Raw genomic sequence first — 11408 nt, 5'->3', positions numbered from 1 at the left:
ATTTGTTGTGCTTTTTTAAATTTTATTTGGTTTCTCAGATTCTAGCCATGAAAACTGACAACTTGACTGGCCAAGATAATCATGTTGCAAGTTTACAATGAATAACATTCTGCACCATACCCACTTTCCAATGCACGCAAGGGGTTCATGCCGAATTAGGACTTCAATTACATTACATTACATTGCATTAATGGCATTTGGCAGACGCTCTTATCCAGAGCGACGTACAGTTGATTAGACTAAGCAGGAGACAATCCTCCCCTGGAGCAATGCAGGGTTAAGGGCCTTGCTCAAGGGTCCAACGGCTGTGCGGATCTTACTGTGGCTACACCCGGATTAGAACCACCGACCTTACGGGTCCCAGTCATGTACCTTAACTACTACGCTACAGGCCGCCCCGTCAATGCCAGTGCCAAAATGAAGAAGCTGGCACTGTTGATTGAGCTGGCACAAGAATATGGAGGAAAGTAGTCTGTGTGGCATCACTGCAGCGTTAAAGCCAGGAGGAATCTCCTCAGCCATAACGTCCCAGCGAGGATACCATGAGTCCAACAAAAGGCAGCGAAAATAACTTGCCAAACCATCCCTTTCCGGAAACATTTAATGGTTCACGCGACAGGATGATAGCACTCCATAATTCAGATCAGTTAAATATTAACAAATTTACAATCATGAGGAATGTAACAAAAAAAGAAAAGGCGCCTCTTAAAAAAAACCCCCCAATCCCAGGTAAGATCCCCACAGCCCCACCCCCCCCCTTAAGTGTTGATTGGCTCCTCGGCTCCACGGCTGCCGCTGGGCAGGGTGATTGGCTGCCAGGTTACAGTTCCCGCCCCTCTGCAGGTTGACGATTGGCTCCCGGGTTCCAGTCCCAGCCGCTCGGGGGTGATGGTTGGCTCTGTGGATTCAGTCCTGCTCCCCTGTCCCTCCCGCTAGCCACCGACCGGTTTTACAGCTCGTCTCGCTCTGTGGTAACCTGGAGACAGACGGATCAACATCAGCACGCTGCAATCCAGGACGTGCTTCATGAGGCAGTGTACAAATGTCTCAAATTTCCCCCACCAACATTACATTAGCCATTTAGCTGACACTTATCCAAAGTGAAGGGGACAATTCCCCTCCCCTCCCCCAAGAGCAATGTGGGGTTAAGGGCTACACCGGGGATTGAACCATCAATCATCCAGGTCCCTCGGCTACTTGGCAATAGGCTTGCCCAATGATGTCTATTCTCTAGAGCTTAAACTCCAATTTCCACACAGTTCTCCTTGGCTGTGCTTTTGAATCAAAGCACTTGGCAGCACACGCTCCAGTATGAGAAGAACTGATCAGAGATCAGTCTTGGGATAGAGGACGATTTGAGCCTGACCCATCCCGTCAGACACATCCAGCCCTCGCTTACCGTTTCTTCCTCATCCTCCTCAGCTTTGACCTCTTCTTCATCAACCTCATCTTCCTCTGCTGGTTCTTCTGGCTCCTCCTCCGGCTCCTCCTCTGGCTCCTCCTCCACCTGCAAGGGGGAGGGAACGGATGAGGACACGCCCACCACAAGAACTTCCCCTGATTGCACCAATAGGGGCCCGTTTCTATGGCGAGGAGCAGTCAGTCAGTGACAGACAGGGTAAAGGCTGCTCACACGCCAATCACCAGCGTTACTATGGTCAGATAACTGGTGAACACTGGTGGGTGAGAGAACGGTGAAAGTTTTTTTTAAATGACCGTGTACAACAACTGGACACCGGAGATAAAAGGTCCCATATTGTACGCATTTGCAGTGTTTTGCTTTAGGTCATGAAATCAATAAGACGTCCGTTTTCTGTACTTAAAAGCACACAATCTCCATCCAATTTTACATGTCCATTCCCCAGTGCCTCATGGCCGGTGAATGGACATGCTGGACCATGCACAGGCCATTTTAGTGACCATCTTTAAGGCTTATTGACATCAACAAACCTCTGTTCTGATTGGTCGGCCAGCTCCAACAAACTGAAAGTCTGGATTTGTTCTGGCTACAAGGTGGGCTATGCTGACGCAAAGGGAGCATAAAGCCGTCCGAAAGGCTCCTTTAAATTCATATTTTCTCCATACGGATTGTCTGGATTTATGCGAGGACTGCATTTAGACCCTTCCACGGGGTTTATAGCGCCTTAAACCTCCTTACAATGATTTAGCAGTGGAATCGCGTAGCAAAGGGGAAATGTCATTTTCCACAACAGGGGACCTGAAAAGCCGCCGTTGGGAGCGTTCAGTGCATTGCGATGACCGCGCGGTCAGAGCCGGTCAGAGCCGGTCAGAGCCGGTCAGGAGCGGTTCTGCGGGCACCTGCGCATCCACGTCCACGTTCAGGCTGAGCCTCAGCATGCGCTCGATCCGGTCCCCGTACAGCTTGGTGTCGGCCAGCTGGTACCCCGACCGCAGGGTGGCCGTCTCAAACAGCACCACCGCCAGGTCAGAGGCAGTCTGGTCCTCAGGGTCAGTCTGCAAAACACAAACCAACAGGCTTTACACTTCACGGTCCCTGCAACACACTTAAATTCTGCTCTGAACACAGTCCCATGCACCAATGGGACCAACCGAATTAAATGCATCAAAATAAAACGAAACCGAGGGCCATGACCCCAACATACGACCTGCATTCATCAAGCACCATCATGCTCTTCTGCAGCCCCCCTTTTAGGAACTTGCCACTGGGGCTCCGCCTTAAACGGGGACTGGATCGAGGTCCATTCGACTGCCCCTGAAGACCACCGGGTTAACCCTAGACCCACCAATCCGAGACTCGCATTCAAATGTGATCAAATTACCTGGACCCGCTTCAGCATCTCCTTGATAAGAGGGTGTTTGGGGTTGATTTCCAAGGTCTTCTTCTGACTCGCATAGTAGCTGGAAGAGAAGATATACTTGTCAGAATAGCACACGCACAGAGTATGGTTTTACAAGCCTCACGGTAGCATTATCCCCCCCCCCCGGGGGCGAAACCGCCTGAAACGCACGACATCCGCGCAACTCACTTTGTGGAAATGTCCTTTCCTGTCTGGTAGGCTTGCGCCTTCATGATCCTCTCCATGTTTCCGGACCACCCGTACTGGCTGGCCACCAGGGCGCAGGGAGAATTAGTCAGCCTCTGGGACAGCACAGCCTTCTCAATCTGGAGAAACGATGAAAACAAAATGGCTGTCAACGAAGCTGTGGGGCACTGGCGGGGGGAGGCTTCAGATTAAGAGCGTGCATGTAGCCCCCAAGCCCCATTAACCTTCTGCCCATTTTCAGAGGGTCTAAAACAGAGGTGAGCAATGAGGGCCATATCCGTTTCTGGTTTTCATGCCAACTGCTGGACTTAATTGGCTCTGACATTTACATCATCTGGCATTTTTGCTAAATTCCTTCATTAATGCATTAATGACAGTCAAAGACTGCTCATGTCCCTGTATGATATGGATTCATGGTGACCTAATCTGAGTGAACTAGTGTTGCTGCATATGGCCAATCACATTTAGCCAGAGTAATTGGCGGAAACAAAAACCTGCATACGCACCGGCCCTGCGGGACCCGGAATCGCCCACCCCCCCGGTCTAAACAAACAGAAGGGACACCAAATTACCCCCCCCCCCCAGTGTCGCCTGCCTTTCACGTTACCATGTCTTTCAGGGACTTGTCCTTCATCCAGGCGGTGAGCGGCTCGTACTCCTTCTCCAGGGCCTCCCGCCGCTCCTTGGCCTTCTCGCTCTCGTCGAACTTGATGCCCTCCTTGGCCACGTTCTGGAAGCGCTTGCCGTCGAACTCGGGCAGGGCCTGGATGCAGTACTCGTCCACGGGCTCGGTCAGGTAGATCACCTCGTAGCCCTTCTTCAGCAGCTTCTCCACGAAGGGAGAGGACTCCGCCTGGGGGAGGGGGAAGGGCAGGATGAGGACCCGCGTGAAGCTTCACTCCGCACTACAGTCAAGTGGAGAGGGCCCATTTCTTTTTTTAAACAACAAATAAACAAGCAAAAGCGACCGAACTTAACTATACAAATACTGCTTACCGAGCCAACTAAAAATACCGAAACACAACGTAAATCACAAATACAACAATTAAGGTTCACAGGGAGGTAGGGGGGGATGCTGCTTGAAGAGGTGCGTCTTCAGTTTGCGCTTGAAGGTGGGGAGAGATTCTACAGTTCTGACCTCAACGGGGAGTTCGTTCCACCACCGTGGAGCCAGAACAAGCAGTAGTCGTGAGCGTGAGGTGGAGGTTCGGAGAGGGGGAGGTTGAACGGAGGCCTGTGGAGGCTGAACGAAGAGGTCTGGCAGGGGTGTAGGGTCTGACGATTTTTTGTAGGTAAGCTGGGGAAGACCCCTTAACTGCTTGGAAGGCTAGCACCAATGTTTTGAATTTGATGCGAGCCGTGACAGGCAGCCAGTGGAGGGAAGTAAGCAGGGGGGGGTGACGTGTGAGTATTTGGGAGTATTTGGGAGCGAGAGGGCGACAACGGCAGCCATTTTGGCTCACCTCCTTCCTGTTGGTTCCGGCCATGAAGTAGATCTTATCCTGCTTCTCCTTCATCCTCTCCACGTACTGCTCCAGGCTGGAGACCACCGTGTCGCTGTGCGACGTGTGGAAGCGCAGCAGCTTGGCCAGACGCGTCCTGTTGGAGTGGTCCTCGATCACGCCCAGCTTGATGTTGGTGCCAAACTCCTTCCAGAACTTGTCGTTGTAGTGCTCCTCGGCGATCTTCTTGATCATGTCCAGGGTCTTGCGCACCAGCTTCTTGCGGATGACCTGGGGGGGGGGATCAAGTTTAGCAGTTTGATAAGGAAGCCAAACCAATGGGGGAAAGGTGCATTTAGCAACTGAATTCATGCAGTATACTGTGAATGGATGCAATGCAGCGTCAAGTGTAGAGGGCTTTCCCCTGAAGTCCTACCTTGAGCAGTTTGTGTTGCTGCAAAGTCTCTCTGGACACATTCAAGGGCAGGTCGTCTGAATCAACCTGAGAAGAAATGAAACGGAATGAATGAATGAAATGAAGCCCGTTAGACATAACGCTAAACAGCATTTTAGTTTTACCTGCCCCCCCCCCCACTCCTAAACTCAACCTCATTATTTTAGTGGCTCTTCCCATCCACAAAGATGAGATCGAATGAGCAGCAGCTTACCACGCCCTTGACGAAGTTCAGGTACTTGGGCATCATGTCATGGAAATCGTCGGTGATGAAAACTCTCCGCACAAACAGCTGTGGAAAAGGGAGAGGTTTACCAACAGGCCTGTGGGAGTTGAGGAAGTACTCATTACAGTCTAGGTTTGAAGACCGTCAGTTTACTGTGCAACAAAGCACAGCCAGTAGTGAAACCGTCGATACCGAATGCACTTGGACCAACCGCACACCATCCAAATGCAAATATTATGGAAATATAATACAACCGTGACAGCGCAGTGAAAGGAGCCCTTACATCACATCCCAGTATCTGAGTTTGAGGCCAGCCAATTTGCTTGTAGGCTTGTAGCATGTCGGCCATCTCCCCTTTTATCCCCTTATTGTACTTTGTAGTTTAATCTAGGACTGTCGCAGTATTTGTATTTATTTTGGTACTGCAGTTACTGACCTAATTCCTAACGGACCGTGCGTGCTAGATTCAACGTTCATGGTTGAACAACTGATTCTTTGTGAATTGTATCCGACCGGTTCTGTAGTTGTTTTCGAATGTCGCTTCGGATCAAGTGTAACTAATCAATGCTGCTTTTCCAGCACTCAGTGGGTCAGCTGTACACAGGTCACATCGGGGGTGGGGGTGGGGGGGCGCACCTTGATGAAGTCGTTCTTCTTGGAGCCGTATTCGTCGAACAGCCCGCGGGGGGCGGAGGCAGGGACAAAGAGGATGGACTTGAAAGTGACCTCCCCCTCGGCGGTGAAGTGGATGTGAGAGATGGGGTCATCAGAGTCCTGCGGGGGGGGGGGGGAACAGTGCGAACGGTGAGCACAGGAGTGTCACTCAAAGCCGTGGGCACTGACCGCACAGACAGGCCCCTCTCACAAATACACCAGACTCATACGGCCTCCTTGTGCTCAAAAGGCGGTGGGCCCTTACCAACAGAGCTTGGAAACGCAAATAAAACAAAGAGCTACTCATGCATTGAATGGCTTGCCAAGACAAACATTAATGAGGGACACCCTTTGGGTACACTGAAGAGCCCTGCCGGATGCCCTGTAGACAGTGGGTAAAAATCAATGCAGCAGAATCGCCCGTTCTCATGGTCCTCCGACTGTGGTTTCCCCAAACCCGGAGCGCGGGGACGCAGGGGCAGGCATACCCGGGAGAAGGTCTTGTAGAAGGCCTTGTACTCGTCCTCCTCCACCTCCTTGGCGGGCCTCTGCCAGATGGGCTTAATGTCGTTCATCAGCTCCCAGTCCCACACGGTCTTCTCCACCTGCGGAGAGGAGACACAGCCGTCTGACTCTGGCCTCCCCACTTTCAGATGCCCCGCCAGCCAATCGTTCCTCTGCATTCAAAAGCTCCAAAACCCATTCAGAGGCCAACATCCAACCATCCCTCCCCATTCAGATGCCAACAGCCAACCACCCCTCCCCATTCAGATGCCCCAACACCAATCCAGTACAGGCAGCCAGTTTCACTGTTAATGCTTTCAATCAAATAAAAATAATAATAATAATTTCGCTTCAGTGAAATTAACTTCATTTTCATCCCCACTAGCCAAGAGGGCTGGGGCGTCAGATACGCCAAAACGTCCAGCGGTTCAACGCGGAGGCCCTCCCACCTTCTTGGTCTTGGGTTTGTCCTCCTTCTCTTCCTCCTCCACCTCGGCCTCTTCCTCCGCGGCCTCCTCCTTCTCCGGCTCCTCCTCCTCGTCCAGGGGCTCCTCCACGGTCTCCGTCTGGACAGGAAGTGAGAGAGCGAGAGAGCTCAGCGATTGGGCACCGCTCCCTGGCCAGACAGACAGACCACCCAGCACACCGGGGACCGTCTGCTGGTCCGCCGTCCCGTCGCAACATTTAGGGGGGGGCGTCCCAATACTAAGAACATCCTGGCAGAAGCGGGGAGGGGCTCACCTTGCTACTCCACACGTAGATGGGGAAGTTGATGAACTGCGAGTACTTCCTCACCAGGTTCTTAATGGTCTCCAGCTCCAGGTAATCAGTCGCTTCCTCCTTCATCACCAGCCTGTTGGGAAAGAGGGGCGGAGCTTAACCAGCTTCTAACACCCACTTCCACACAGCCCACAAACCACCTATATACACGCACACTAGCACTGGGAGAGTGATCCACCATGACATTAGATTCTACTTTATTAGCATCGCCTTCTCAGACAATGAAAGGCATCGTCTGTATCTGACCCATCCCAGCTACTTGAGAGCAGTGGGCAGCTTCAGTGCAACACCCAAGGGCAACTCTTGGTCAAGGGCAACAGCAGGAGAACACACACCCCGACGTGCCCGTCTTAGCAAGCACAGGCAAATTGGACTGTCTAGGATTCGAACCCGAAACCTCCTTGCGTGGCACTAAACCGCCACGTCACCGCCAATGCCGAGGTCGACTCACGTGATGGTGGTGCCTCTGCCCAGTGTGTCCCCGCGCGGGTCCTCGATCACGGAGAACTCGTTGGAGTCCGACTCCCAGATGTGCTGGGTGCCGTTGTTGTGCTTGGACGTGACGATGACCTTGTCGGCCACCAGGAAGGCCGAGTAGAAGCCCACGCCGAACTGGCCAATCAGCTCGGAGGTCGACTGGCCCTCCGTCTGCATCTCCGTCATCTTGCTGAGGAACTCGCTGGTGCCCGACTTGGCGATGGTGCCCAGGTTCTTCACCAGGTCCTCCTTGGTCATGCCGATGCCCGTGTCGGTGATGTGCAGCATGTTCTTATCCTTATCGGACTGGAGAGCGATAGAGAGAGGTTACCACCATTTCGGTCCATGAAATGACCTGTATACAAGCTGAAACCCATTCCTTGCATCCCTGTGTATCATCGTAATAATGTGCTTCAATGTCCGGGTGGTTTGATAACATGCAAATTCAGACTGAAAGCCATACATTTGACCAGCGGAATGCGAGCAAAGGTTTCTGCATTGCAAATTCCAGGCTGGTCTGCAAAGCTTGCAGCATCAGGTTGAACAGCAGCCAAATAGAGTTTGAGCGACAGCAGTCTGCCAGACCTCTAACAAACTTCAGTGGTGCTACGGTAACTCCACCCACCTTGATTTTGACAGTCAACTCCTCGTTCCCGGCAAGCGCATCATCATTGGTCAGTGACATCAGCCGAATCTTATCCAGGGCATCAGAAGCGTTCGAGATCAGCTCCCTCAGGAAGATCTAAAACCACAAAAGAGGTGTAACACTAAACGGCAGCATTGGCAATCTCATGGTCTGCCTGCTGACAGTAGTAGCCAACCAGGTTCCAGGAGATCTACCATCCTGTAGGTTTTCATTTCCGCCCCAACTTCACTCGACACCCGACTCTAAAAATCAGCTCAACGAGAACACTAGCTGTTGAGTGAGGTGTGCTTTGATAGGGTTGGAGTGAAAACCTACAGGAGTGTAGATCTCCAGGAACAGGGTCGGTTTCCACAGCTTTAAATTGACCACTAGAAGCCGCAATAGAGCACTTCATCACACGGTGGGTCAGGCGGTCAGGCAGAACGTCTCACCTCCTTGTTCTTGTACAGGGAGTTGATGATCAGCTTCATCATCCTGTTGACCTCGGCCTGGAAGACGTGCTTCTCCGCCTTCTCCCGGATTTCCTTCACCTGCGCCGCGCTCAGTCCGTCCAGCTGGATCGCCTCTTCCTCCCTGACGCCCGGAAAAAAGGAACCGGAATCAGCCCTTTTTCCCCCTCCCTCCATTCCCTTCCTTTGCAAGTCACCACCGCCGCGCAGAGCACTGACACAAGGTCAGTACCGCCGCCCCAGTACATGCAAATCACTGGCATTACCGGGTCGAGACACCTGCGTGTACAGGTCACATGACACGGGGCGAAACCACCAAGTTTCAGTCCCCCCCGGAGCGCACGCTGCGTTTGAAACCACCAACCACTCATACTACATTTCAGGCTGATTTTCGTTTCAATATCGTACGAGCAGTTTGCCAAGTATGCGCACCTGCTCATCATGCAACCGCGTCGCCTTAATGACCGGTTTTACAGCCCAGAGTGCATGCCGGGAAGGATTCGAGCGACTCATCCCCCCCTCAGGAGGGGTGGGAGGATGTGAGCGCAGGAAGAGACAGGCGGAGGATCTGTGCTCCGTCCTGCAGCGAGGGGGTTATAGGGTTAGAACACAAACCTCTGCACCACCTCATCATCGGTTCTGGACCCGTCTCTGCTCTTCCCCAGGTCCTCCTCCACGGTCGCGTCCACGTCCACGTCGTCGTCCGCCCTGACGGACGCTGGGGAACACAAGCATTCCAGACGGTCAAAGATGCGCGGCTCTCTTCTCCAAAACGCCCACACAACGCCAACCATCGACAATTGCTTCAGATTTGCATAAAGGGACAGTTTTTGCATGCAATGTAGGATATTTTGGGTACTTGTGTTTTTCAGCTTGTTTGTTTTTACAATGGCTGGTATAGGGACACACAGGGTCAGGTTCATACACTAAACAAACACTAAATGCTAGAGGGAAAACTCCAGGAAGAGAACAATACATTGAAGTTGATTTTCAAGTTCTGATAATTAGGTTTGAAGCCAGGTAGCAGGCCTCGCAATTTGAACGTACATCCCAATGTGCCTCACACAGGGCTCACTACACCGCGCACAGGGCACTTTCAGAAAACTGTGTGAATGTTACGTGTGTCTGCGAGAGCACTGTCACCACATTTTCCATAATAATTATGATTATTATTGCATTAGAATTGCATTAGACTATTGCAAACGCTCTCAACACAGTTGTGTCAACAGAACCGATAAGAGGAATACAGTTCACCTTGAATTACACGGGCAGACGGTTCCGTTCCAGCATTTCCAACCCAGGGGAAGAAATCTAGAATAAGTCCCCGTCTCCCAACTAAAGACTTTACAATTGCTTGCCGAAGAAACGCAGTCGACTTCAGCTTTACTAGCTAACCTATAACATATGAAGACACTTACTGTGGTGCGACTTCCCATACGCTAGCGGACCCCAACCAATTAAGACAGTTGCTCGCCAACTTCAGCACAGCATGCCCAAATTACCGAAGTAGATGAGTATCACAGACATACTGCTTTTACTAGGAAATATTTTTCGAAGACACCCATCAACCTCAGGAGCCCGAACATTAAACGAAATGAAACAGATCGGCCTTTACCAGGCTAATAATACAGGAAGAGACCTTTTGCGGTTAACGAGTTGACACTTGGCTAACCAACTAAAACTAGCGAATTGATCATTTAGACTGTGCAATCAGTTAGCAATTTCTGCTAGACTGGACATTGTTTCTTAAGGCAACCCAAGAAACTTCTAGAAACACGTGTGAGGAAAGGCCGGGAAAAGCCTCAAGATCGGTGCCAGTAACCCAAGTAGGGATGTCGTAGGCTACTCAGAAAGTTAATTAATCTACGGCAATCTTAAACCAGATAAAGCACAAATTAAACGATAGATTTCACATAATAATTTAACCGACAAGCAAGCGAGCTGTATGGTTGGTAAACCTAAGTTACGATAACGTTACTGGAGTCAAGTTCAAGTGGATAACGACGGCAGCGAAATAAATAAGATAGTGCATTACTTACAAAACGCAATAAGAGCACAAAGGAGACCGATGATCCACACTTGCCTCATACTTGTTAGATTAAGTATGTAACGCTGATTAGAGCTGTGATTCTTATAAGCGTCTTTCTATGTCATCAGCCCCGCTAAAGAACTCAAACTATAGCCTATGTCTCTTATCTTGTCCCTTTATTAAAACCCAAGAATGAAAGAGGCGGAAAAAAAGCTTTTGACCAATGGCCACAGCCCACGCACAACAAGCAGCCAATCACGGAACGATTTGTGGCTGCGGTCTCCCAATCCAAGCCTTCCATGTCCGACTTTTTACGTCGAAATCGTGGCTAGATTCAATTGGCTGAACGACATTTCATCAATGAATGAAAATGTGACGAGTGAATAGACGTATGATAATGTTTCATATAATTACCACATAATCCATACTAACACCAATATAAAAAACCGACCCGAATATATATAAAAGGGAAACATTGATTGAACGTCATGGCAAGTACACAAAGGCTGACATCCGGGTAATGCAGGGTGCCGGACGTTTACCTTGACGACTACGTTGCTATGGTTTTCCAATTATCGATAGCCAACTGCATTTTGACTGTGCAGTTCAACATATGTTCATGCATAGGTTAACATGTCAAGCATAGGCTTGAAAGCTAATTGTAGCAGGAAACGTTTTTTCTAAACCTTGCTGGGCTTTTTCAACCAAGCCAACTTTTAGT

General features: G+C 50.7%; 1 protein-coding gene across 1 annotated transcript; it reads right to left on the bottom strand.

Annotated features, from left to right (window-relative positions):
• Window position 1: 1 nt before the first annotated feature.
• On the bottom strand, window positions 2-10881 carry LOC133119196 (endoplasmin). Its single transcript, XM_061229676.1, has 18 exons — window positions 10698-10881; window positions 9274-9376; window positions 8641-8782; window positions 8189-8305; window positions 7538-7869; window positions 7048-7159; window positions 6756-6872; window positions 6291-6407; window positions 5785-5922; window positions 5137-5214; window positions 4905-4970; window positions 4490-4759; window positions 3634-3879; window positions 3009-3145; window positions 2802-2880; window positions 2320-2475; window positions 1400-1507; window positions 2-976 (listed from the first exon to the last, which is right to left on the bottom strand). The coding sequence occupies exons 1-18, from the start codon at window positions 10744-10746 to the stop codon at window positions 950-952; spliced, it is 2394 nt and encodes a 797-aa protein (XP_061085660.1). The 5' UTR covers window positions 10747-10881; the 3' UTR covers window positions 2-949.
• Between the last annotated feature and the right edge of the window lie 527 nt (window positions 10882-11408).

The sequence above is a fragment of the Conger conger genome, chromosome 19, assembly GCF_963514075.1.
Source record: "Conger conger chromosome 19, fConCon1.1, whole genome shotgun sequence".
Taxonomy (NCBI): Eukaryota; Metazoa; Chordata; class Actinopteri; order Anguilliformes; family Congridae; genus Conger; species Conger conger.
Note: the sequence above shows the minus strand (reverse complement) of the source record. Positions and strands in the feature narration are given on the sequence as shown.

Bases quoted from the DNA above. Each gene is read 5' to 3' on its own strand.
- LOC133119196 (XM_061229676.1), bottom strand. From the start codon at position 10,746: ATGAGGCAAGTGTGGATCATCGGTCTCCTTTGTGCTCTTATTGCGTTT. The intron at 6,408-6,755 runs GTGGGAGGGCCT...TCCTCTCCGCAG, and splicing joins ACAAACCCAAGACCAAGAAG to GTGGAGAAGACCGTGTGGGA. The intron at 977-1,399 runs GTAAGCGAGGGC...GTCTGTCTCCAG, and splicing joins AGGAGGATGAGGAAGAAACG to GTTACCACAGAGCGAGACGA.